At 48.8% G+C, this 26,447-nt stretch overlaps 1 protein-coding gene across 12 annotated transcripts in view; it reads left to right on the top strand.

The window, feature by feature from the left end:
* ARHGEF11 (Rho guanine nucleotide exchange factor 11) overlaps positions 1–26,447 on the top strand; it is a 90,864-nt gene that overhangs the window by 53,091 nt on the left and 11,326 nt on the right. For 7 of the 12 annotated variants that reach the window (XM_081121339.1, XM_081121336.1, XM_081121334.1 and 4 more), the window contains 25 exons: positions 787–832; positions 1,658–1,734; positions 2,915–3,052; positions 5,901–5,975; positions 6,196–6,297; positions 7,340–7,438; positions 8,547–8,589; positions 9,709–9,805; positions 9,956–10,078; positions 12,120–12,143; positions 13,290–13,437; positions 13,719–13,818; positions 14,570–14,599; positions 17,570–17,696; positions 20,382–20,561; positions 20,646–20,693; positions 20,912–21,099; positions 21,407–21,553; positions 21,831–21,910; positions 22,054–22,179; positions 22,727–22,844; positions 23,706–23,884; positions 24,500–24,575; positions 24,882–25,049; positions 25,804–25,894. In XM_081121339.1, coding sequence (XP_080977465.1) covers positions 787–832; positions 1,658–1,734; positions 2,915–3,052; positions 5,901–5,975; positions 6,196–6,297; positions 7,340–7,438; positions 8,547–8,589; positions 9,709–9,805; positions 9,956–10,078; positions 12,120–12,143; positions 13,290–13,437; positions 13,719–13,818; positions 14,570–14,599; positions 17,570–17,696; positions 20,382–20,561; positions 20,646–20,693; positions 20,912–21,099; positions 21,407–21,553; positions 21,831–21,910; positions 22,054–22,179; positions 22,727–22,844; positions 23,706–23,884; positions 24,500–24,575; positions 24,882–25,049; positions 25,804–25,894 — 2,630 coding nt within the window. The remainder of the gene's footprint in view (positions 1–786; positions 833–1,657; positions 1,735–2,914; positions 3,053–5,900; positions 5,976–6,195; positions 6,298–7,339; positions 7,439–8,546; positions 8,590–9,708; positions 9,806–9,955; positions 10,079–12,119; positions 12,144–13,289; positions 13,438–13,718; positions 13,819–14,569; positions 14,600–17,569; positions 17,697–20,381; positions 20,562–20,645; positions 20,694–20,911; positions 21,100–21,406; positions 21,554–21,830; positions 21,911–22,053; positions 22,180–22,726; positions 22,845–23,705; positions 23,885–24,499; positions 24,576–24,881; positions 25,050–25,803; positions 25,895–26,447) is intronic. The other 5 variants (XM_081121331.1, XM_081121335.1, XM_081121332.1 and 2 more) reach the window with 4 other exon arrangements.

Below are 26,447 nucleotides of genomic sequence, written 5' to 3'. Positions count from 1 at the left end.
CTCTTGGGCAAGTTACTTGATCCCTGGGAGCCTTTGTGGAGATCACAACAGGATCTACCTGACAGGGTTATTGTCGGAATAATGCGTGCCCTCAGCACAGGGCTTGTGCATGTTGCTGCTGCCTGCTTGTGTGCTCTGTGAGTTGGAGTCTGAAATACTCCAGCTGGATTTGGAGGTCTGAATTCAACCCCAGCTTTATAGTTTACCTGCTGTGTAGCTTGGGCAAGTTACTTAAGATCTCTGGGCTTCTGTTTCTCGTTTATAACATGAGAGTTCTATACCTGCCTCAGAATTGTTGAAAGACTAAATGGGAGATAGAAAAGAGGGCTTTATAAACAGTGAAGCACTATCAATATAATTCTTTCTACATTGGCTGGTCAGCCAACCCGAGGCCAGCACCTCAAAGACCTTTAGAGATGACCTTCCACACGTTCCCTCAGTCATCTGCCTGAGCTTTGTGTGCCGCTTGATGGGAAGTTCTTTCTGTGTCTAGCCCTACCAAGGCAATAGGTGTTGTGAGGTCCTGTTACAAATCAAGCGAATTTTTACAAATTTTCTGATGGTAAAGCTCTCTTTCTACCATTAGGGGTCACCATCCTCCTAAAACTGTACAAATGAAGCAATAGCTCTTGTAGCTGGGCATTTTTAAGGCAATAAAGCAAAAGAGGCCACTAACTGTACGCAGATATTATCTTCTGAGACTAAGGGAAGGGTTGATTGGAGGAAGGAAACAGTAGGGGGAGAGGTTAATAGGATTTGCCTACCCTCTGGACCTTTCTTTTTTAGGATGTACTTCCACTATATGGTAACATCAGCCAGAGATCATCAGAAGGTAAGTCCCTCCACCACACTTTTTCCTCTGGCATGTCTGTAGTCCAGGTTTCTTATCTGTTGTACCCTCTCCTTGAGGCAGATTCAGGGAAAGAAAATATATAGTACCTGCCTCTGGGAAATAGGGTAATGAAAGAAAGCAGTACCAAGCACAGGGAAATTGGATACAACTCATTCAGTAGAAATGAGTGTGTAGCCGGTAGCACTAGGTAGATAAGTGCCATGGAGAGACTAGAATGGTGATGATAGGATGCCAACTTGCCTACCAGCACCTGGCACTTAGGAGCTCAAGAAATACTGTTGCACCCTGGCCAGTGTGGCTCAGTGGTTAGAGTGTCACCCCGTGCACAGAAGGGTTGAGGGTTCGATTCCCAGTCAAGAGCATGTACCTGGGTTGCAGGTTCAATCTCCGGCCCCAGTCAGGATGTGTGTCCCCCCCCCCTCTCATCCTCCCTCCTTCCTTTCCACGCTCTCTAAAAATCAATTAAAAAAATAACCTCAGGTAAGAATTACCAAAAAAGAAAAGAAAAAAGAAAGAAATACTGTTGCAAGAGGAAATGAATGGGAACCAGGGAGAGCTGTGGATGAAGCAAGGGGTAAGACTTGTAGATAAAGCCTTAGAGTGTTATTTTAGGAGGTGACATGGCCTGGGCACAGGTGTAGGGGTAGGTGAAAGCAAAGCGGCTAACACACGGGGTTATGAGATAGAGGCAAAGGGAAACTGGGAAGGAAAGGAAGGTAGCAGTACTTTTCTGCCCTGTGCACAGGCTCCAGATTAAGGTTCTTCCTTTCCCCAGACCACAGCTCCTCACTGTTTTCTTGTCAGGCCGACTTTCTCTGGATTCACAGGACGGGGACAGTGGCTTGGACTCTGGGACAGAACGCTTCCCTTCCCTCAGTGAGGTGAGTGCCAGCAGAGGTGAACCCGTTTAAAGCTGTAGGTTTAGTGTTCCTTCTCCAGCACCTGATGGTTCTGCTGCTCACCAGTTGCCAAGGCCTGTGGCCTGTCGTCTGTGGACTTCTCCGATAGTTCCCATTCCAAGGATTTTAGTCACTCTGCCCTGGGTTCCAAAAAAAGGGTTTCAGATGCATCCTGCATGAAAGGTCATCAAATCTGGCTTCTGTTTCATCATAACTCCATGACGTAAGGAGTAGGGTGGAGAGAGAGGCTGTGCCATTAACTGTTGCCAGCCTTTGAGTGTAAGGGAGCAGGGACATAAATCATCTAAAATGGTGGTGGCTTGACTTAAACAAAGCAATTTTCTGCTTGGCTGCAGGTAGCTCGTCTTTGATTAATACAGTGAACCCTGCCTAGTCAGAAGCAGCACCATCTTTTTCTCTGCTACAGATCCTTCTGTGCTTCACCAGTCATCTTTTCTAGAGTGGTCAAAGGATTTCAAGTTTGGGCCTCAAAGGCTCTCTTTTCCAGGTGTTCTCAGTTTGCATATGTAAACTGCAAGTATAAACTTGCAGTATAAAAATACAAGTGAATGAAAGAAGTAACAATGATGTTAGCAAAGTATATATTTAGCCAGGTTAATTAAATATGTGAATCAGTCATTTAAAATATGTTTAAAACCTAATTTTAAGTAATAGTTGGGATTTTATTTTCTTACTGCTCCTGTCGATTCGGGGGGAAATGATGCATCTATGTGAAAGGATCAGTATGTGGGAAAGACATCAAGAAGGGGCCAGAGGATCCTAAATGATCTACAGTTGATGTCACCTTGAGGGTTTCACATTGGGAGGCATCATGGCTTAGTGATGAGGGCTATGGATGGGACTGCCCGGGCTGAATCCAGGGAACACTACATTAGCAGTTATTTGACCTTTAGCAAGTCCTGTATCTGCTCCAAGTGTTAGTGTCCTTGTGTGAAAAGCAGAAGGAATAATAGTATCTCCCTCAACAGACTGTTGTGTGAATTAAATGAGATACCATATAATCAAGGTTAATATCATGCCAGGCACAGAGTAAGTACTGAATTTATATTAGCTGATGAGTGTGGCTGTTACCACCAAGTGAGCTGAGCTCTGAGGGTCTTCTGGATGAGTTTCCTTCTCACAGAATTCTCTGTTCCTTTAGCCACTGATAAATCGGAACTCAGTTCTGTCAGACCCTGGATTAGACAGTCCTCGAACCTCGCCTGTGATCATGGCCAGGGTGGCCCAGCACCAGAGGTGGCAGGGTTCGGATGCCCCAGGCCCCCCCACCAGCGACCAGGTGAGTGGTACAAAGCTACCCTGTAATCTTCCTTTCCCTTTTTTCAGAACTGGGTCACCAGTACATAGTCTTGAGTAATCAAACTAAACCCCTGCTTTGAGATATAGACTTATCTAGAGAATAAATAGTAAAGAAAGAACGTGGTTTCAATAGACATATGAAAGTTAGACTATCTCAGTTCTGTGCAAAGGGTCAGGGAATACATCTGTAGAGAAGTGATGTCTGTGGAGCACATAGGTGATCTGTCAATGTCTGTATAAAACAGGAAGTAGGTTTCTTTAGTGTTTCTCCAGAATACTAATTTTCAATTTTCTCTTTCTTTAGCAAGTCCTTTTTGTAAACACAATCTTACTATTTGGCACCCTAATGTAGAGAACAAATAAAAGCTTAGGTACCCTGGGACCTTTCCCAGTCAACCCCCCCTTACCCTCAGGGGCACTTCCTGGCACCCTAAGATTCTGTAAAAACCTGACCTAAAAGCCACTGCTTTGAAGGGTAGAACTGGGTTCCAGGGAGATATCAGGAAGACAGGTTTTGGCTCATTGCAGAAGGCTTACAGGGAGTCTGGGCTGTCTGACAATGAGATGGGCTGACTTGAGAGCCAGGGAATTGCTTGTGTTCAGGCAGACAGTAGGTGACTACCTGTTAGAGACACTGGAAAAAGAACTACGAGTTTCGTAAAACAGTATCTCTTAAAATCCACCTGCTGCCACCGTAATGATTTTTTCCAAATTCTCATGCCAATTGTTAATGTTATGTAATATTTTTCTTTATGCTAGCTCACGTTTTTAAACTTCAACCTATTTTAAAGCAATTCTGTCATTCTCTTAAAACCAGTATCACACAATTTAATGTTCTAGTTTTACACGAAGGGTAGAGTTGGTTACTTTAGCTCGTGGAGGGAGAACAGTGGGAACACGGGCCTACTGTGTATTCAGATGCCTGGTACACCAGCTGCTGTGCTAGCTCCTTTAGGAAAAAAAATCTCATTTCATTGTCCCCATCAGGAAAGGAAGTAGGCGTTACTGTCTTCATCAGTAAGCGAGACAAGTGAGGCAGACAAAGGCTAAGGGTCTGTTCAAGGAGGTAACTTGTTAATCGCAACGTCAGACTAGCAGTTCTCCTGAGCCCCGGCGCAGGGCTGCTCCTCTCCTGGCCACTCTCTGAGTGCCACTCCCCACTCTCTTGGTAGCACTACAAGACCAAATTTGGGTCCCAACGGAGGTCAGGTGCACCTCTGTTCATAAGGAGGTTTTCTGGTAGGTAGGTGGCTAATAGAAGCAGGTGTAGAGTAATCAGCCGTGGAGTCCATTTTTTCCTCCTCTGAACCTGTTCATCTTCTGAAAACTATTTAAATTGCTATTTTTGAGTGATAAGAGCAAATATAGTATAGTTCCAGTTCCTTAACAATAATCTGTGTTGGTAAGAGCATGGGAGAAGCCTGTACCATCCATGGAACTGTCAGCAGCAGGGGCATGGGATCTAGGGGAACTCTCACTTTCTGTTATGTAATTCTGAAATTTTTAAAAAATAATAAGCATTCTGCTTTTGTAATCAGAAAAACTATGTATCTGTAAAGATTAAAGAAAAAAAGTCCTCTCCCAAACAAGCAAAAACCTAGTGCTTTCAGGTTTTACCAGAGAGCCAAGTATAAGCATCCAACACCCCCTGGGGATCCTAGACCCCCAGGGAGAGAGGGGGGTGCTTGGGATATGTCTAAGATACACAGGTATAGCACATCAGGCTTGACTCTGCCACTTTGCACGCATCATTCAGCCTCTCTGGGCCTCACTTTCTCTTTTATAAGTGAGCACTAAACTCTGATCTCTGAGGCATCTTCTGGGTCCTTCACATTCTGTGATTGCGATTCTGGGCATAAAGTCTATGTATATCCGGAAGAACAAAAATGCATGAGGAATAACAAGGAGGAACTGTCAGGAAAAGCCCCTGGAGAAAGTGAATTAGGAAGTATCTTAGGTCTGAAAAGAGGTAGGCGTGAGGAGTCTAGGTGGGTTCCAGAAGCAGAGCCCTTGCTGGGGAGTCGCTGGAAATGAGGTAGATTTAACTGAGAGAAAAATATAATTGGTGGGAAAGCTCTGAAAGCTCAAGGAACCTGTAGGAGAAAGGCTTGTTCATTGAAGCATCTGAAAAGCTCATGCAGTCTGACATCTCTCACCATACCTGATATCGATGGCGTACCGTTTCAGTTCCGTTATTAAAACTGGCATAAGGGGGAGAGAAAGAAAAGCCAATCTAAGAAGTTTGGATTCTAGACAAGTAATGGATGTCTGCCATAGATCTTGAACAGGCAGGGAAATGATGAAAATCATGTTGGAGAAAGCTCCCCTTTTGCTTAAGGAGGGAGAGGAGGACCGCTGGGCCCTGGCCGAGGTGAAGCTTTGCCTGCTGACTGGGCACACAGCAGCTGTAGAGCAGCACTGTGGTAGCTGCTCGCTTGGAGGGGTGTGTTCTGTGCAGGGGGTGGCTGTTTAGCAGAACAACAAAGCCACACCCAGTGGGAGCTCTAAGTTCTTATTTTGTTGGCTGACACTCCCTCCCCAGTTCTTTCGCAAACAGGAAGAGAGCACTTTCTTTCACTTCCCATCTTCCTGTGTTCGTCCTGTGACCAGGCTACTCTGAGTCTGCTCTGCCCCACCCAGATGTAGTTGACTTCTGCAAGTGGAAATCTTATTTTGTGTTTTCTGAGATTTGGGGGTGGGAGTGAGTTTGCCAGACCCATGCGGCTCTCCCTGTCAGTGCTGTGCTGTCACTAAATGGGCTTCATCAAGGGAGGGTGGGTCCTCTGTCCTCTAACCTCTCATCTCTACAACTTGACTCTCTCCCCCAGGGTGTAGATCAAAACCCAAAGCCTTTAATTATTGGCCCAGAGGAAGATTATGACCCGGGTTATTTCAACAACGAGGTAACGGTTTCCTGGTTTTCTCCTTTCATCATTCTTCTGTCATACCGGTTGCTCTTGACTAAAAGCAGTTTAATTACACCATCTGGGAGGGAATGTGGAGGAGGGAGCCTCAGCCTAGAAGCCCTGGGAGGCCGAGAACATGCGCACTAAGCTGGAACAGGCCCCGCGGCTGTTCCCTGCCACTGTGCCCCCCGGCCAGTCTCATCCTTCTGTCTTCCAGAGTGACATCATATTCCAGGATCTTGAGAAACTTAAGTCACGGCCAGCTCACCTGGGGGTTTTTCTACGTTACATCTTCTCTCAGGCGGACCCCAGCCCACTGGTAAGTCAGGAGTGTTGGTCTTCATTGAGTGCCTGCGTGAGCCTCACAGATCTCTGACGGGCGTCTCCAGGCCATGGACAAAACAGAAAAGGAGGGGAAACTTAAGTGGAAAAGAGTCTTCACTACTAAATAAATAGCATAGGGAGGAGCAGGATAGCAAGGCCAAGAAAAATCATTCTTGGCCAGCTTGAAGGAGATGATCCTCTAGAGGTTTTTGAATGAAAGTGGATACAGACTGACTGGGGAGTTGAGAGTCACCCTTGGAAATATACAGAGCTACTACAAGATAGTTTGACAGAGAGGCAAGACAATAAAGGGCCTTGGGTATGAAGCTGATGACAAGAAGGACCGTAAGGTGATGGAATCTGGAGTGCCCTGGGATAGTGCTCAGAGCCAGCAGCCTTACCAGTTGCTCTCATTCTGCTCAACTGCTTGAAAAGGAAGTGGAATAAAAGAGAGGCTGATGTTGCGCTCTTCAGAATAAACTTCTCACCCAAGGCATGGACTACTGGTGTTTTCTTTCTGGGGTCACCACTATTAGAAGCCAGAGTCAGCATCCATTTGCGCAACAGATTATCATTGAACACCTGTGTGTAAGTCCCAAGTGCTGCTGGTGTCTCAGCAGCATTCCTGAATGAAGACTGGCGGGCACATCAGTCACAGAAATAAAGCAAGACGTTAGGAAACCATCCATCAACAAGTACAAGATACTAAGTATCCCGTGTGGAGAGGATACAGAATTGAGGCAGTTGTGTTGACTGGTGCATGCAAAGGCAGAGGGGTTTACCATAGGCTCCCGAAACACCCTAAGCTGGGGTTTCTCAGCCTCAGTACTGACGTTCTGAGCTGTAGAATTATTGGCTATGGGGGGCTGTTGTGTACATTACAGGATATTTAGCCACATCACCGGAGTTTACCCATTAGACAGCAGTAGCGCCTCTCCAGGTATCTCCAGACATTGCTGATTGTCTCCTGGGGAGGCAAAGTCCCTCCTGGTTGAGGACTACTTACTTCTCTAATCCATTTTTTTCTTTCCTCCTAGCTTTTCTACTTGTGTGCAGAAGTTTATCAGCAGACAAACTCCAAGGATTTCCGAAGCTTAGGAAAAGACATCTGGAATATTTTCCTAGAGAAAAATGCGGTACGGCAGTCACGGGTTGGATGACAATTTCATTACACTCTTTGGACCACGGAGACAGGAAAAACTAAGCAAAACATTCAGGCCGAATGCAGGCAGGTTCTTGAAGAGAAGTATGGGCTGCGAGACTGGGACTCCGGTTCTGTTCTAGCTCTGCTCTCAGGGTCGATCTGCTCTCTAACTTGCTTTTGTTCCACGTGCACCAGGGTGGAGTACACATTGCCTCTCTCTGAGTGACTCTCCCCTGGGTTAGTGCCCTGGCTCCCCCCAGCCCTTCCTGCCTCACCCATCCCTGGGACCAAGAAACAAGCCCAGAGCCCTCAGATGAGCCAGTCTGACTTGCTCTGACTGCCCTGAGGCAGAGTCCAGAGGTAGGACAGCCAGCCCAGAGGACAGGGGACAGATGAGCACCACATGTGGACATAGGTCCCAAGGATGCGGCAGGAATCCCCCTGGCAGCAGCACCTCTGCCTGCAAAGGGCAGTTCCCGTCTTAGGCTTTCTAATCTGATCAACTAAACCAATTCCAAAATGATTTTATTCATCTGGCAGTGAGCTACCAAGACTAATGAGTGTGAAATGAACTGGTTTTCCTCAATATTTTCATTTTTGCCTCTTAAATGGATCTTAAATAAGGAGATTAGAGCTGCCAGTTTTTCCCTGTTGGTTGTGGTGGAACCAGCCCTGTCCCCAGCTGTCAGGTACTCAGAGCAGAAGCCAATACACCATGCTTACTGGGAGACTTGGTGATATAAGACCAGTTTCCCTTGGCAGTGCAGGGAGGGGAAGTCCATCCAGTAGCCTAATAAAGATTTCCCCCTTGCTCCTGTATTAGCACTGGTCCACTTTTTTGGAACATCCATATCATGCACCCTGATGTCCTTGAAATAAGAGTGGAGAAACTGCATGTCCCACCCTCAGAATATAGTCCCTGCTGGCTCTGTATCCTCAGATTCCATTTCCAAAAACCGTAGCCTAGAATTTAGGTTTACAAGTTGGGGAATGGTGAGAGGAGGGTAGATGTAGGGGAAAGGGAGAGAAGGCAGTGTTGTCTCCCGTGTCCCCTGGGGTGTGCGACCTCACCACTTCTGCCCCACTCTTCTGTTTTTTAGCCACTGAGAGTGAAGGTCCCAGAGACGGTACAGGCTGAAATCGGTAAGTTGGCTCATTGGTCAGTTAGTGCCTGTCTTGTCCCGGGCGTTCAGGAGGCTGCAGAGCAGAGGGGCATAATCCCTGTCCTCCAGCAGCTGTCCTCTAATAGGGGAAAACAGAAATAGTTCCCCCAGAATGCCTCACACAAACAGGACAGGCCCTGCCTGGGAGCTCACTGCCTGGTGGAGCTTCTCATAGGAAGACACAACTTGGTTAGGAGACCTGGGCTCATTTCTGCCAACCTTCCATGTGACCTTTCTGGGCCTCAGCTGGGTCATCTGTACAGAGAAAATTGGAAGTAATGAGGGATTCCTAAGCCTGACCGGGTATCAGAATTGCTTGGGGAATTCTTTAAAAGCATAGAAACCAGGGCCTCACTCCACCCCACTCACAGAGTCAGTATCTCTGGGGTCTTTTTATAAATTTCTCAACTAATGCTGACCACAGCTGACCCAGAGTGGACTAGGTGAGCACTTCGCTCCCTTCCTACTCTCCAGTCACCAGTCGAATAGCTAAGGGAGGCAGTGGAAAGGGCTGTCAGCCTGAGAGGTGGATCCCAGCCAACGTTCTAGGAGATAGAAGTCCGAAGCTGCCTTTGGAGAGAGGGTGACAGGAAGGAAAGCTCATGGGCACAGGCGAGAGGGTGAACAGAGATTGCTGAAAAGCAGAGAGACAGCTGCCACTGCCAGGAACTTGGCCTTGGCTGCGTATAGCTAGATGCAGGAGCAGGAGAGCCGGTGTCTGGTGGGGACAGGTTTCATGGGAAGTGCTTGTGAGCTGTCCCTGGGGCACAGGAGGAGCATGAGCCTCTCAGACATGTGCACTTTGGTGTCTGAGGGCAGCATCTAGACACAGCAATGAGAGGGGCTTTAATATTTCTCTACTTAATAGAGGGCAGAACATCCAGAACGTTTTCTTGACCTTGCCTTAGGACGTGAGCATCAGGATTTTAGTCCTGACTTCAGGAATGCCTACTGGGTCCACCTCCACTTTCTTTGCCTAACAGGAGGGCAGAAAGCTAACCTCCCCTCCCTGTGCCACAAGAGGCTTTGACACCCTCTGCTAAGGCGACCTCCTCCTCCCCAGCGTCCCTCCCCATTTCTTCTTTGGCTCCCCCCACAGATTCGCGCTTGCGGAGCGGTGAGGACTTACGCGGCGTTCTCTCTGAGGCGCAGGAGGCAACCATGCCCGAGATCCAGGAGCAGATCCAGGACTACAGGTGACCTGGCCGCTGTCCTCCTCTCCCCTCTGCTCCTCACCCCTCTTCTTTCCCCTGTGATGCGTGTATCTCATTATGTGTGTGTGTTTGCCTCACGTTTCTGGGTATGTGTGTCAAACGTTTGTGTACATTTATGTCTCTCTGGCTCAGAACGAAGCGCACCTTGGGACTGGGCAGCCTGTATGGTGAAAACGACTTGCTAGACCTGGATGGGGACCCTCTCCGAGAGCGCCAAGTGGCTGAGAAGCAGCTGGCAGCCCTGGGAGATATTCTGTGAGTCTCCAGTTCCTCTGCTACCCCCTGAACAGGTTGACACTTTGTGGGGCTGTTCACCGACATCTCTTCCCCTTCTACTTCTTGTCTGATTCTCTTTCCTCTGAAAGATGGATCTGCATTTCTCAGGCTGAGGACTGACGGTATTTCAAGGGAGGTGCAGAACCCGGGGCTCCTGACAGTCATGGGGTGGTTCTAACAAACCATGGGCTCCAGGCGTGCAGTGAGCTTCTTCTTCTTTTTTTTTTTTTTTTAATTGATTTTAGAAAGAGAGGAAGGGAGGAGGGGGAGAAAGAGAAACATATTGATTGGCTGCCTCCTGCATGCCCCCTAATGGGGATCAAGCCCTCAACTCAGGCATGTGCCCTGACTTCGGTAATCAAACCTCAATCTCCTGGATCATAGGTCGATGCTCAACCGCTGAACAACACCAGCCAGGCTATTTCTGGAATCTTGACTGTCTGCCTAGCACTGTTCTAGGCTCCTGGGATACATTAGTAAACCAAACAACACTTCTTGTGGAGCTAGTGTTATAGTTGGAAGAGAACGCAATGGAAAATGATAAATAAATTATATATTATAGTATATTGGAAAGTAATAAGTGTGGGGGGAGATAGAGCAGGCTGTGGGGATCAGGAGCTCCAGAGCTGGAGTTTTAATTAAGAAAGTGGGGGGTTATCCTTGAAGACATTGAGGGGAAGAGCATCATAGACAGATACAACAGTCAGGACAAAGTAGGAATGCGCTTGACGTATTTGAAGAATGGCAGGAGATCAGTGCGGCCGGAGCAGATTCAGAAAGATGCTGCTCAAGTGAGAGAGGTGATAGGAGGGTCAGCCACCTGGAGCCTGTGATTGGGGAGCCATTGGAGCTGTAAGAAGTTCGAGTGTGGGTGGAGGGAGGTGGGAGATCAAGGGAGGGTTCCCAGCAGGGAGGTCAGTTCCCAAAGCCATGCAGTGGGGGCTTGGACCACAGTGGGGGTGACCATGGAAGGTGTGGAAAGATGTCAGTTCTCACTGCTTTGATGGTGAAGTAGAGGGTTTCCTTTAAAAGGTCAAAGAAGATTCCATGGTTTTTTCACTGAAGCTACTAACAGGACGAAGGAAGGTGCAGTAGACCATTGGAGGCTCAGATTGGACATGAGATGTTTTTTAGACATCAAACTGGAAATTTGAGTGGGCAGCTATATGTATGAAGCTGGTATTTGATCAGAGGTCTGCGCCGGATGGAGTTGAGACTAGATGAGATCACACAGGGAAGGCCCTCTGACCATCAGCCAAGCCCTAAATCCTTCTGGGCCTTAGTTTCCCTCCATCAGATGGCAGTAATTGCCCAGCCAGTCCAGGGATGGAGGCAAAATGTGTCTGAGCCCATTCTGAGATTGGAGCACCACAGAATTTTTCGGGATTATTACTGACAGCGTAAGCACCCACTTACAATGGTTTCTGTTTAAAGCAACGGCGCTTTCATCTCGTTATGCAGAGGTAGAATACCTACTCCTGGGTTATTTTGAGAATCAGATGAGTTAATACTTGTCAGTAGATTAGGAAAGTGCCGGGCCCATAATTAACACTCAAGTGGAAGTTTCAGTTACTATTCATTCATCTTTTTTAAATAGGTTTCTTTGAATCAGGTCTCAACATATTATCTCTGCTCCTCACCTTCTTTTCGTCTGACCTCTGTGTCAGCCCAACCCCTCATTTAGCTCTGGGTGGACACAGGGAGGCTCCTCTTCCTCCATAATAACTCCAGAAGCTGAAACAGATACCACGCAGGAGGCAGGATTTGCCACATTCCCCTCCTTTTAGCTAGAAGGACATGATCGTTATAACTCTGTGCTGATGGAGTCCCTCGAGAGAACGAGAACCCTCCCCTCCTGAGCCCCACGCTGGCTCTAGAGCTGAGACCCAGAGTCCAGTCTGACCTTTTATTATACTCTTCCCTTCTCCCCACCACACTCCCTTCCTCCTCCCAGTCTCTGCACAAGCCGATGAGCCTCTGCCTCTGCAGCCTGAGTCATCTGTTGTTTCTTTTGTTCCAGGTTCAAATATGAGGAAGACAGGAGGTGAGTGAGTCTGTGGTGTGTTTCAAGGTTGGAGGGAATGGGGTTGAGCTGCTGTGCTTTTCCACCCCTGCCAATCGCAGGAGAGTCCCTAGCATTGTAGGATCGCTGTCCAAGGTTAGTCCCAGGAGTCTGTTTCGCCACCACACAACCAGTTTACGAGGTCCAGGCCCCTGATGCTCAGGACCACTGCCTGGGACGGGCATCTGCTCCTCAGTGTGAACACGCTGAACTGCCATCACTCCCAGTGTTCCCATCCCCACACCCTCTTCTCCACCCAAGTTAGCCGTGGGTCTCCCTCCCCGCTTTTTTCTCTTAACCCACCTGAAGAAGTAAGGGTGACAGAAACAGCCTACAGAGGGGAGCTGAGGTACCGCATGTTTTCTCTCTTGGCACATATTTTATAGTCTGTATACAGATCTCTTTGTTTCTCAGCAGCCAGGGTTAAAATGAGCATGCATTCCCTGAGCATCCACACACTTAATAAGAGAGAGAAGATGGGATTAGAAGGACCCCATCTGTTTAAAAGGAGAGGAAAACCAGGGCTGAAGTATTTGCTGCACTGAATCCACAAAGTGGATGATCTGTCTACCAAATTGAGAGCCAAATCCATTTTTAAGCACAGGGCTCTGGACAGTTTCATCTGCAGCAACTGCAAGCTACTTGACAGCTCCTTTCCGTCTTTTTCTCTGTACTTGGCGGTGGGAGGCTGGCTGAGGCAGTCTGCCATAGAAGGGGCAGGTTGGCATTTCTCCCCTTCCCTTTGCCACTTCACCCCCACATGAATGCCTAAGGACATTAACTGTGGGCCTCACCTGGCCCTCTAGGCCTGCTCACGGCAGGTTTGCTTCCATTGCAGGGAACTGGCATGTCCTTCCACTGACCACTATCCCCGTGTTAGGAAGAATTCTGCTCAGGGAAAGAATACAATTTCTTCCAGGAGTCATGGCAGCCAAGACTTCCAGCCAGCTTCTGCCTGCTGCCCTGTTTGAGTATTCCAGGCCTCCCTCTGAGTGCCCTGGCCCACACCTACCCCTCTGCCACCCTACTGGGTGGTGGGGAGGAGACTGAAGCAGCGTTCCTGCCCTTCCCCCTGCAAGGAGGACGTGACTGGGCTCTCTGAGTCCACACCTTGCTCCTGTCTTCCAGCGCCCCCATGGACTTTGCCCTCAACACCTACATGAGCCATGCTGGGATCCGGCTTCGAGAGGCACGGTCTTCAAACGCGGCTGAAAAGGCCCCGTCGTCTGCTCCTGACAAAGACAAGTGGCTTCCCTTCTTCCCAAAGACCAAGAAGGTAACTGAGCTACCCCAGAAAGTATCTTCCCTTGACACAGTTCTCTGCACTGAAGCAGGCTGGGAAAGCCCTTTTGGGGTTCTCTAGCCCATCCCACCACCTTTGGCCATGGAGTCAGCAGAAACCCTCACACTAGAGCAGCTCTCTCCCTTCCTTCAAACCTACTTAGGGTACAAGCATGACTCTGCTTTTCAGTTACTTGTTTAGGGCCAGTCTTCGGAGCAGTGGCAAAGTGAGTCTGGATATTGGGACCTTCTCCAACTCCTTGTCTCTTTTCTCAGCAGAGCAGCAATGCCAAGAAAGAAAAGGATGCCTTGGAGGACAAGAAACGAAACCCCATTCTCAAATACATCGGGAAGCCCAAAAGCTCATCCCAGAGTAGTGAGTATTTGGGGAGCAGCAGCCTTGGGCAGGGACCTCAGCCCTCTCACAGACCAGTATGATGGCAGGTCTTCCAGTGTTTCTGAGCCACAGGCTCAGACTCTGAGATGGCAGCTTCCTCTTGGTGCTACTGCATTCTCATTGGCCACACTACTGCAGGCTCTTTGAAGGACAGGTAACTGCGTCAGAGCCAAGGAGGCCATGCCAATCCCTTGGTCTTAGTCTGCAAACTCAGAACCAGTTGTAGCTACTGAACAGCCATTCAGAGGAATATTTCCCCCTTGGCCGTATTGCTGTTGGCACTTCACCTTCATCCGTGGGGTTCATCTGTACCCCTGAGGGCCTGTGTGTTGGGAGCAATTTGGGCCCTTGATGACGATTTGAGTTACTATTAAGCAGAACTAGGTGGAAAGAGGGCAGGTTTGGGGCCCAGGGATTCCCCTAATGCCATCAGTAACCCAGCTCAACTGATCCTGTCGTTGATCTCTTCCCCATTGTGTCATTTGTCTGGAAATTGCTGCTGGCCCTCGCAGTCATTTCCTAAGACCACCGGTGCTAGTCTTGGGAATCTGAGACTGGCCATGGGATGGGACTGCTACCTTTTCTGAAATTGCTGCTTTGGGGGAAAGGGGAGGGGACTCCTAGATCAGCCCTGATTTTTGCCACTACTTTCATTTTCCAGCTTGATGTAATTTTTATTTTAATTTGACTTTTCATGGTTTACTTTTGTTTTTGTTTGTTTGTTTTTTAGCATTTCATATCCCCTTGTCCCCTGTGGAAGGTAAAAGGACCATTTTTTGGATTTTTCTTTGCATTAGCGTTGAGTTTCCGTTTCCCAAATCCCACCTTTCCTTCTCCATCCTCTCCTCCTATCCTGCCCCTCTCCTCCCTCCCTTTCCTCCCTCCCTTTCCTCATCCCACTTCTCTTATATTCCTCCGTGTTGCTAAAGCTGCTCTGTGCCACGAGACTTTGCTCAGGGGACTCCTGTCCTCATGCCTGCCTGTTGCAGGGTTGGGAGGGGCCGGGACACTCCTCCCCAGGTGCAGGTAGAGCTCTTCCTGGCCTTGCTCAGAGGCCAGACTTCTAGGCCCTCCCACAACTGTCCCACGGTCTGAGGCCTTCCTCTTTCATTCTGTCATCTCCACTGATGAGTGCCAAACATCCAGGATTTTATAGAAATGAGGGAAACCCTCGCACGCTGAAATGTCCTGCACAGATTCCTCAGATTTTTATTTTCCATTGAAATAACAAAAATCCTCATTTTTGAAGGTTATATAGGGTAATTTATTTATTTATTTTTAGTAAATAATGGGTCTTCAGCAGTTTTTCTTTGGGGTACTTTTAATTTATATCACCTACTTTGCTTAACCCCTTCAGTGTAGTACCTCCATCTCTTTGACTCTTAATTTTGCCAGCACTGTATAACTACAGCAGTTAAAAAATAATGACCCTAATATCTACCCTAGTATGTGTAGTACCTATTATCTATCTTAGAACCTATATATTAAAACATATATACACAATACACATTAACCAAAGAAGCTTAGAACCTAGAATTGGACAAGTTCATTGCCCATCAGTGAGGTCCATATTGCATACAATTAAGTGATTAATATGTTTAGGTTCTGCAGTAAGTCTACAGAGGAAGATAGCAGTGGGATGCAATCAGGAATTTATTCTTTTGCTAGAATTCATTTTTTGTAAAAGTGGCAATTAAAAATAATGATCTATAATTTTTTTAAATTATTAAATTCCTAAACTCATTATGTAGTTTTAAACAACAAAAATAATTATTGGAAAGTGATTATAAGAATGGCCTTGAAACCCAGGCCCTTAGTTTTTAACACATACTTTATCCCATCTGCCCTGCCCAGGGAAGGCATGAGGCTTTAAGAGACTGAGTAGCCATGCCCAGGCTGCTCACTTTGTGTCAGCCTGAGAGCAGACAGGAAGGCCCAGGGTGGAGTTGCTGATCCTAAGGTCAGGATCAGGGTGCTGTATATCCACCATCTCTTTGAGTCAGATCTTTCCATTATAATTTTATGATTTGGTTTGTGTTCTTAAATTCCCAGGACACCAGACATATCTGTCTTCATATCTAAAGATCACACACCCACCAAAGCCAGAAAGCCTTCATATTGAGTTTTGCCATTTAGGATCATCAACTATTGCCCCTGTTTATTAGTGAAAATACCTTATTGTTAGTAACATAGTATACTTTTATTTAGATTTATCATTATTTAGATAATAGAGGAAGGAGAACAGAGGGTTCTAGTGAAACTTTGCTCTTTTCAAAAGTGTGCTACTTCCCACCAGCTTTTCCCCTGTACTGTGGGTTTTTCAGTTATACCATTTCTCAGGGCCACACCTGTTTCTTGTCACAGCTAGGACATAACTATATCTCAAGGACAGAGGGGCATTTTCCAAGTGACCCATGGGAGGGGGAACAGTGGACTCAGCCAAGCTCCATCATCACCCAGTCAGGGCAGCTCAGGGCTGTGGCTACACAACTGACTCTGGCTCCTGCCATTGCCCCAAGGCCCAGACTCACCTTCCATTTGGAACAAGCCAGTCTGGCGCTAAGCTCCTAAATGGGAGTGATGGTGATACCCCTACTCCTGTCACATACACACAGCCACCTATTAGGCAGTTTTAGAAAAATATTACCCTAGCTACCTGCCTAAAAGATATGAAGTTGTGAGCTTTGAGGAGACCAGCTAAATGTTTTATCTGTTTCCTCTGGCTTGGAAATTTTCTTACAAAACTGGAGTTTTGATACACAGGAAGATTTGTAAGTTGTACATGTAGATATCAGAATCTGAAGCATGGGTGGGACACCAGTCAGTGTGGTTAGGATCAGGGCTGAGCCCACTGGGGTATCTGCCTTGCCTTCCTGGTCCCTGGACCCTTCTTGTTGGTCTCAGGCAGAGCAGCATTTCCAGCCCAATTCCTATTCTGATATCACTGAACTTGGAACTGAGCTAGTTGACTTTGAAGATGAGAGCCACTGAGCCCCTGGGCCAGAGATGTCTTCTCCAGGTCTCTGCACGGAATCACACGTGCTTTTTTACTCTCTTATGTGCCCTGTCTGCTTCTTTGAACAAGAAGAGCTGTCTCTTGCCTTAGTTTTGAAAAGGGGCTAGAATGTGAATACCAGAGAACATCTCTTCTTTGTTCCTCTTAAGACACCTCCTCCCCACTGATAATAAAGGGTTTGATTCTTTAATGATGGACCAGGGGTGAGGGCTTGGGAAGCAGAAAGAATAGGAAGGAGAGTTAAGGAAGAACAGAAATCATGAACTCTAATTAAAAGTAATATAAATTTGAAAAATGCTTGATGTAATTTGGTACCATGGCCAGATTACACGTAGATATGTTTTTGGTCCTCCTAGCTATTTTTTTTAACCTGTATGTGGCTCTTGGGAAAAACCTAGTCACAATTTTCAAGCAGAAGAATCATTGTAATAAAGAATATGAGAGTCAGAAGAAATATCCATAGAATATATACTTCTAAACCTCTCATTTTGCAGATAAGAAAGAGCAGACCCAGAAAGGTAGAGGGGCTTCCCATGCCATGCTGCATGTCAGTAGAAGAGCCAGGACTAGACTGTGCCTCCTATTCTTAGCCCCACACTGTTCTCACCCATGCTTGCTCATTGCTCTGTCTCCTGGGTTAGAGGGGAGCGAGAGTCCTGAGACGTTATCCTTGAACAGAAAGCAGAATGTCCTTCATTGTTTTTCTGCTTCTAGTTAAACCAGGCAATGTGAGGAACATCATTCTGCACTTTGAGAACAACCAGCAGTATGATGCCCCAGAACCTGGGACACAGCGACTCTCGACAGGAAGCTTTCCCGAGGACCTCCTGGAGAACGACAGGTAGCAGTGGCTGGATGGGGCTTGCCACTGCCCAAGGAGGGGCACATGGGCAGGGTTTGGAGCTAGGGTTTGATTCCAGCTACTTTAGCCCCTCCACTAGACTATGAGCGTCCCACTGTGGAACTCTCTCCCTCCCCCCACCTTCCCATCCGGATATCTTCAGAAGACATAATATGTGTTGGCAGAGAGAGAGCAGGGTCCCCACCTTCCAGCCCAGGAACCACATGCCTTTAAAATTTCCTTTGGATTCACCCCCAGCTTCTTAGCAGCCTTTATCCCAAAAATGAGCTAGATTATATTATGAAGCAGCTAATCAGGAAATCCTAAGTGACAAGGCTAGAGGAGACTATGAAGGGAGAAGGGAAGTCCTTGGAAGTCAGGTAAAAGTCTTTGATGCCCATGAGGAAGAAAGCTGGAGATGAGGCTCTGCTGGGAGCTTCAAAGGCAGATGTTAGAATTGTGAGCATCAGATGTCCTTATCCACAAAGAGGCACAAAGTTCACCAATTCAAAACGAATTGCTCTTTTCAAGAATAAAAAGAAATTGTGGCATCTCTCATAGTCTCCATCTTTGGCCAGGTTCTACCTAGAACCCTTCTCTGGTATTGAACACACTCTTGGACTTGTTCTTGACTGCGGCGTAACAACAGTCAAGTCATGTCTGAAACTCTACAGCCAACACTTAAGTGAAATTTGCCTGTAGTTGGAAATATCCTTGCAAAGTTCTTAAGTCACCCTTGAGGTATAGTAGTGTGATCTTCTGTATACAAAAATAATGCTCGTGTGCACTCAAGCCTGAGCCACTGGGCTGGACTAAATAAAGACAGGTGCAAAGGCAAGCCAGTAAGTAGCAGCCTTCACAGTCAGACCATTTACCTCTGACATACCTAATTATCAAACTACATGTGGGACATTCCTGCTTGTATGCAAGGTTACTCCTTTCTGGTAAGTTTAATACATGTTAAATGATTTTGCCAAATGAGAATTAACAAAGATTTAGGGAAGATAAAAGTTAGATTTGTACTGATAGGCGCTTGAGTTCTAGTATTACTGAGTACATTAAATATACAAATCATGTAATTGCTGGGTAGGCATAGTCTTGTAGACTATCAAATACACAACTGTAAGTTATATCAATGTTTTGAGAAAATACTTGAGGCCTTTTGCAATCCTGCATTCTTGAAGTTGCTGGGTGTATTTGCCCCAAGACAGTCACCAGGGTCCTAAATTTACCCTCAGCAGAAGCCTTTGGATTTGGTGACTAAGCTCAGAGGATATCATAGATACTTAGAAGGTATCAGAAGCCCCTGATTCTAGAAGGCAGTACTCTAGGAATTTCTGGCCAGAGTTGGGTTACATGCCTCACTTCTTGATGGGAGTGCTGTTCCCTTATGGGCACTTAAAGGAAGTTGCTTAGCTCTGCAGCCCCAGTAACCTCACTGGATGAGGTTTGTTGTGCTAAAGTGACCCATTGGGGGGCACTGATGAAAGTGTTTTGTGGTAGTCTGGGTTGGAATTGTTCTAACAGATTTCAGGGGTGAGTTCAGTAGGGGATCAGCGGGCAGTGTGGTTTCTAACCCTGCAGACAAACCCTCAGGATGCTGGGGGAGGCTTCATGTAGATCCTCTGGCAGTTTGGAGACACATGATGAATGGAGAGCAAGCCATTTGGCTCCTTCTGTTTAGCGTCTTGCTGTGCTCTTAAGAGCTCTCCAGACTCTACAGGCCTCCTGTGGTCCTAGACACATGGCAGGATGTGGATTAGTAATAGTGTCAACAAAGAAGCAGCCCAGCAGGGTTGAGTGGGGAGGCAGCATCCTGGGCAGCAAGGGTTCAGAGATGCTGGCTATCTCAGGGTAGATGTGCTGCAAGACTTGGAAAAGAGCAACACCCACTTGTCAGCATCTCATCAAGCCCCAGAGATACTCAGTGGCCAAGCCCTGCAGGCCAGGGAGCAGGGTCCTGACAGTCAGTAAGCAGGCTCCTATAAGTGCTCTCCCAAGCTGGTCTGCTCCCAAGAGAGGAAATGGAAGCTTAGGAAGGATCTATCAAGTTAAGAATGGAAGAAATCCACATTACAGCTGGAGGGGTAGGGATCTATCAGCAGATAGAATTTTCTGGCAGGCAGTGTAGAGAATGCTAGAGTGAGTGTGTAAGACAGTGCCTGTACTTCCCTCATAAAAGATCCTGTCAAAGAAAGGATCTGCCTCAAGCAGAGTCCACAGTGGGAGCTGACCTATTCCATAGGAGGGGGCAAGATGGACTGACCACGAGATGCTGAGAGGTGGTCAGGGTGGAACCTGGTCCCTGATGAGAGACTTGAGTGTCCACAGCTTTCCTGACTGGGGCCTGGTTTCTTTGGCATTAGAACACACTGCAAGTTTGATTCTGTTAGTCCCAGATTTCACCTTCTTGTTAGAATCCCTTTCTGATTGGTCATGAGCAAGGTGAGAGGCTCTGTCCATCCTAGGGTGGGGAGAGGGAGAACTTTGTAGAATAGCAGTAGTAGTTTATCATTAGGAAGCGTCTTCCATCTAGGAAGTTTTGGTGTTTTGGTGAATCTCGGTGTTTGGGCCTTTTGTGGGGGTGGGGTGGAGAATCTGCACCATTGAGGCATCCTTGAAATGGGGCAGCAGATGAAGCTGGCCAGGACACTGGAGCCTAAGGTCTCTCACCCTTTTCCCCAGCTCACGCTCAGAGATTCGTTTGGGCCGCTCTGAGAGCCTGAAGGGTCGGGAGGAGCTGAAGCGCTCTCGGAAGACAGAGAATGTGCCCCGCTCTCGCAGTGATGTTGACATGGATGCTGCTGCGGAGGCTGCTCGCCTCCACCAGTCAGCCTCATCATCTGCCTCCAGCCTCTCCACCAGGTGGGCAGGGCTTGGGTAGCTCGGCCCACTGATACTGCAAGGGCAGGAGCAGAGGGTTTCTGATAGCTGACATTCTCTCCACAGGTCTCTTGAGAACCCAACCCCTCCCTTCACCCCCAAAATGGGCCGCAGGTGAGTGATGGGTGCAGTAGTACCTCTCTTTGGTGTCCGAGTTCCAGCCATGTTCAGCCGTTCCTCTCACTGGAGTGGTTGGTTAGGTGTGCTTCTCCTCTCCGTGGCCTGCTCCTTTCCAGTGGGCATGTGGCAAGCAGGCTGGGCAGGAGAGGAAAGGACAAACCCAAGTGTGAGTTTTTCCTTCGAGTAAAGCTACGCTGCCCGTTTTCTCCCAGGAGCATTGAGTCCCCCAGCTTGGGGTTCTGCACAGATGCCCTCCTCCCTCACCTCCTAGAGGATGATCTGGGCCAGCTGTCTGACCTGGAGCCAGAGCCAGACACCCAAAACTGGCAGCACACCGTGGGCAAGGACGTGGTGGCTGGGCTAAGCCAGAGAGAGATTGATCGGCAGGAGGTCATCAATGGTAAGAATGTGTTCCACCTTGCCCGTTTCCACTAACTTGTGTGGGAATAGGTGCAGAGCACCCAAGATGCAAAGGGTGGTAAGGAGCAAGTGGGTGGGGCCCTGGGGACAGGCCCAGGCCCTTGTTGATTCTGTAAGGAATGCCTCAGTTCTGACCCTTGGGTGAGAGAAAAGTTCATGTACAATTTGAAAACAATGCTCAATTCCCCCCAAAATAAAGTGGTTTGAGGGGGTCGCAGTAGTGACTCTGGATACTTGCTGATACGTTTTCGCCCTGTCTTTCTGCTCCTATCTCAATCCCTGCTCAGAGCTGTTTGTGACAGAGGCTTCTCATCTACGCACACTCCGGGTCCTGGACCTGATCTTCTATCAGCGAATGAAGAAGGAGAACCTGATGCCCCGGGAGGAGCTAGCCCGTCTCTTCCCCAACCTGCCCGAACTTATAGAGATCCACAGTGAGGAGACGTCCTCCCCGCCCGACTCCCTCCCCCTCCACACCCCTCTCTGGCTAGCCTTCAGGCTTCTGTTCCACTTATACCTGCATGCCGGGACTTCCCTGTGTAGATAACCCTCACCAAATCCTCTTTGGTGAGAGAGCTTGTACAGCCTGAAGCCAGCATTCCAGTTCCCCCCACAGTGTACTGGTTTCCAGACCCTTCCCCACAACACTGCTGTCAGAGATCCCCTGCAGTTCAACCCCAGGCCTTTCTGTTTCTTTTCCCTTTGCCCCAGATTCCTGGTGTGAAGCCATGAAGAAGCTCCGGGAGGAGGGTCCCATCATCAGAGAAATCAGTGACCTCATGCTGGCTCGGGTATAGCTGCAAACTTCCCCTCCTTGGAGGAAAGGGGGAGGTCATTACCCAAGGCATGAAAATGTGACAAAGGAGGAGATGGGGAAGGACCAGTACCAGGTAGGGATGTGATGATGCCTGCCCGTGTCCATTCTGCCTCTCAGTTTGATGGCCCCGCCCGAGAGGAACTCCAGCAAGTGGCCGCCCAGTTCTGCTCGTACCAATCCATAGCCCTGGAGCTGATCAAGACTAAGCAGCGGAAGGAGAGCCGATTCCAGCTCTTCATGCAGGTGTGTTCTTGGCCATCCTTCCACCTTCTCTCATTGCCACTAAAAGCCAAGTCAGTCATCTCTTTAATAAAGTTGGGGCAGGGTTAGATCTCTTGAACTTCCTTCCTGGCCTCCAGCTCCAAGCACCCCTGCCCCTTCTCTCTGCCGGGGAGGATAATCTGAACTCCTTGCACCCATCTGCACCCTCCCTCACGCCACCTCTCCAGAAACACTGACATTTTCCCACTCTCAAGACAGAGACTGCTGTTTGCTGAAAGGAATACTAGATAAGCAGTCATCAGGTCCTGCTCACCTGTTTACTGTTTATAAAGTGGGAATAAGACCTGCTCTATGCGGCTTGTTTGACCATATCCCTTCCATGCGCTTTTGTCTCCCTGCCCCCACATACCTTTCCGTAAATATTCAAGGAAGAAGCTGCCATCGCTGTGCTCAGTCACCCTCTGGAATTAGAACCTATTTGGCATTTTCACACCAACCCAGGTCCTGAGCCCATAAACCAGCTCATGATCCCAAGTTGACAACTTCCTCTGTGCCTCCTTTCATCTAGGAGGCCGAGAGCCACCCTCAGTGCCGACGGCTGCAGCTGCGGGACCTCATCATCTCTGAAATGCAGCGGCTGACCAAGTACCCACTGCTGCTGGAGAGCATCATCAAGCACACGGAGGGTAGGGCTGGGTGAGGGGCTAGCGTGCGAGGCAGCAGCCCTCATGTCAGACCCTAGTCCCAGCACTGACTTACGTTGTGACCTTAGAAAGTCACTTGACCTCTCTGGTCTTGAGGGTCTTCATCCCTGCCTGGTTATGGTCAGTCTCAGAAAGCAGATAATGATTGTAAATGTGCTTTGGGAAAAACAAGGTGCACAGCAGTGGCAGGAGGTGAGGGCTGCCTCTGGCCCGTGCGGTGCCTTTGGGGACAGCATCTGAGTGGACACAGGTTGGCCCACGTAGGACACCTTGGATCCCCTGATGATCATGGTTTCACACCGGGGCCGTGACTGATTTTAGTCCCTGTTTTCCCCACACACACTGGATACCTCTGTGCAATGCACAAAACACACAACCGTATGTGGTAACTAGAGGAGTAGGGACCGTGCTGAGTAAGGGGGTCTGACCTGTTTTTCACTGTTCCTGGGACCTCGGGCATCTTTCACCACTCTTGAATTTGGATATTGGAGTCAGGGTATACAAGTGTGAGGATCCTCAGCTTAATTGAATAGTTATTCCCAAAGGCACAATCACCGCAGTCACCCCATTCTCTGTTCCTGTCCCCCCACATCTGTAGAGCTGGTTGTGGGCTAGGCAAGGATTCCCAAGAGCTATCGGTGTCTTCAGAGCAGTAGTCTGAACTCCAATGACCCTCAGTAAAATAAAACGTTACACGAGGTCCTCAGATTAGGCAAGGGTGGCGTATCTATACCCACATCTACAGTGGGCCAGTAACCATGGCTGTAAGTAGCCAGGTGACAGCCGACTCGTATAGACTTCTCAGGAGGAGACCCCGACTACCTCCTCTATGCTGATTGGTAGGTGGCACTTCTGAGCATGAGAAGCTCTGCCGGGCCCGGGATCAGTGCCGGGAAATTCTCAAGTATGTGAATGAAGCAGTAAAGCAGACAGAGAACCAGCACCGTTTAGAGGGCTACCAGAAGCGCCTGGACACCACCTCCCTGGAGAGGGCCAGCAATCCCTTGGCAGCAGAATTCAAGGTAGGCTGCAGAGGTAGGAGGCATGGTTAGCTCCCCACCCCCCCGCCACACACACTCATACTTCCTGGGCGCCCTAAAGAGAACAACTCTGGTCAGTGCCTAGAGAGTGGGATGCAGGAGACGTGGGCCTGTCTGGTAGGATGGCGTAGTGGGGCCCTAGAATACACATGCCTCCTATTACCATTGTCAGTCCATCCCCAGACAGAAATGGGCAGACAGCCCCACCAATGAAGACTAGATGTTAGACTCAGCCCGGAAGAGCAGGGGGTGGGAGTTCAAGCTTGAGGTAAAGGTAAAGATCCTTTGGGAGGGAATAAAGCTGAAGGGATGGGCAAGTAAAGCAGAGAGTGATCTTAGGAAGGTGGATGACATGGGATACGGGGTGGATGAGAGACCCAAGCCAGAGCTATTGGCATATCCCCCAGTACAGCACAAGACACATGACTTTGTAGTGGCCTCTTTACTTGTCTGTGTCCCTCACAAGAGGGTAAGGGCAAGGACTCTTTCCTGCCACCACTGATCCCAAACACCTTAGCATGGTGTCTGGCACATAGTAGGTTCTTGAATACTTGGTCGAATGAATGAACAAATGAACAAATGGTTTCTCTTTAACAGAGCCTGGATCTTACAACCAGAAAGATGATCCATGAGGGGCCTTTGACCTGGAGGATCAGCAAGGATAAGACCCTGGGTACATGCTGGGGCGGGGTGGGGGGGACAGTGCTGGGGCCCAGGGGCAATCTGTGGTAGGCTGGGCTGCCCCAGCACTTCCCTCCCCAGAGCATGAGTTCTGGAACCTGGTGCTCTCTAAAGGGGTAGTGAGGGAGCCAGGAAGCAGCTTAAAACATAAGTGGGCATGAGAGCCCAGACTCCTTAAGCACAGCGTGGGGAGTACCGAAAAGAAGGGGGCCAGGTGTTCCAGAGTCTTTGGTGACCCATGTGTTGATGATGGAGGCATGGCAACTGGAAATGCCTCACAAGCACCACCCACTCCCAGACCTCCATGTGCTGCTGCTGGAGGACCTCCTTGTGCTGCTGCAGAAACAGGACGAGAAGCTGCTGCTCAAGTGCCACAGCAAGACAGCTGTGGGCTCCTCAGACAGCAAGCAGACCTTCAGCCCCGTGCTCAAGCTCAATGCCGTTCTCATCCGCTCCGTGGCCACAGGTACTGTGCGGAGACAGTCCCAGCTGGCCTGGGCCCTGGGGCCATGATCACTGTTACTCATGCCCAGTGAGCAACGAGTGATGCAGGGTCAATCTGGGGCCTTACAGAATATATAGGTCTTGATCCATCTAAGCAAGAGGCTGTGATCCAAGATTGGGTAGGATGGTAGGTTGGGTGGGGACCAAGATGAAGATAACCTGGTGCAGACAGGAGGGGATGTGAGCACCCAGGACGGGCTAAGGAGATGTAGGCAGGATTGGGAAGGATAGGGCTGGGTAGAGAGGAGTGATGAGCAGAAGACTGCAGCCTCGCAGTACAGAGCTGAGTCCAGCGGACAGACGTTTCAGTGAGCAGTGGAGGGTGCACGGGAAAGGGCTTTGGAGCAGGAGGCTGGCAGCCACATTCTCGGGCTCACTCTCCTCATCTATAATGTGGGGGTGACACCTACCCTACCTCTGGGGGGATCAAAGCACTGATGGGCATGAAAAATTTACCCCACACGTCAGCCTTCGCTGTTAGGAAAGCAGGGGGGTAATGGGTGGCCCTGAAAGATGCCATTAGGGGCTCCAGAATTGCCTCTGTCCCTTGTGAGTAGGTCCCGAGTGGTTCTGATGACCCACGTCCGTTTTACGCTACATTTTTCATTCGTATTGAGGGTCAATGCTTTGAGTCCTCACTCTGTCACCCTGGCCCAGGCCGGAGTCAGGCCTCTGCCACCTCCAATGGAGTGCCTTCTACCTTCATTTCCTCACAGATAAACGGGCCTTCTTCATCATCTGCACCTCCGAGTTGGGCCCACCCCAGATCTATGAGCTGGTGGCATTGACATCATCAGACAAGAACACGTGAGAGTCAATTCAAGGGGCACACGTAACTGCCGTCTCTTAGGGACCAGGGTGGTGTGTATGAGGACAGAGGACAGTGAGGCCAGGGATGGGCCCCAGAGCAGTCAGAGGACAGGGCATTGGGCAGGGCAGTTGGAGATAAGCTTGTAGGGTCACCATCCCTGCCCTGTAAGCAGTGATGGTGAGGAGTGCCCAGCAATCTCCCATCCATTTTGCTCTTCTTTCCTTGCTCTGGCCCCATCCCCTTCTGCTTGGGTTCGCTTCCCTTTCCCCATCACGTGTTTTAAATCCACACATTCTTCTCAGATGTTCGCCTCTGGGCCCCTCATCCCTACCCTGGTCATTCATGGACCCCACGTCCCCTGACAGTAGCCAGCTGGAGGAGGCCTGGTGCAGTAGGACACAGATTAAGTCAGGCAGTTTCTCAGCTTCAGGGTTTTCATCTGTAAAGCGTGGGGGTATTGACTTTTTGTTGAGAGAACAGATAGAGAGTGCTCAGCACAGAGTGTAACAGGGTTGGTGTTCAGTCATTGGTAGCTGCAAGTAATAGAGC

This window comes from Miniopterus schreibersii (genome assembly GCF_964146895.1).
Source record: "Miniopterus schreibersii genome assembly, chromosome: 19".
NCBI classification, from domain to species: Eukaryota; Metazoa; Chordata; class Mammalia; order Chiroptera; family Miniopteridae; genus Miniopterus; species Miniopterus schreibersii.
This window is presented reverse-complemented; position numbering and strand designations above follow the sequence as displayed.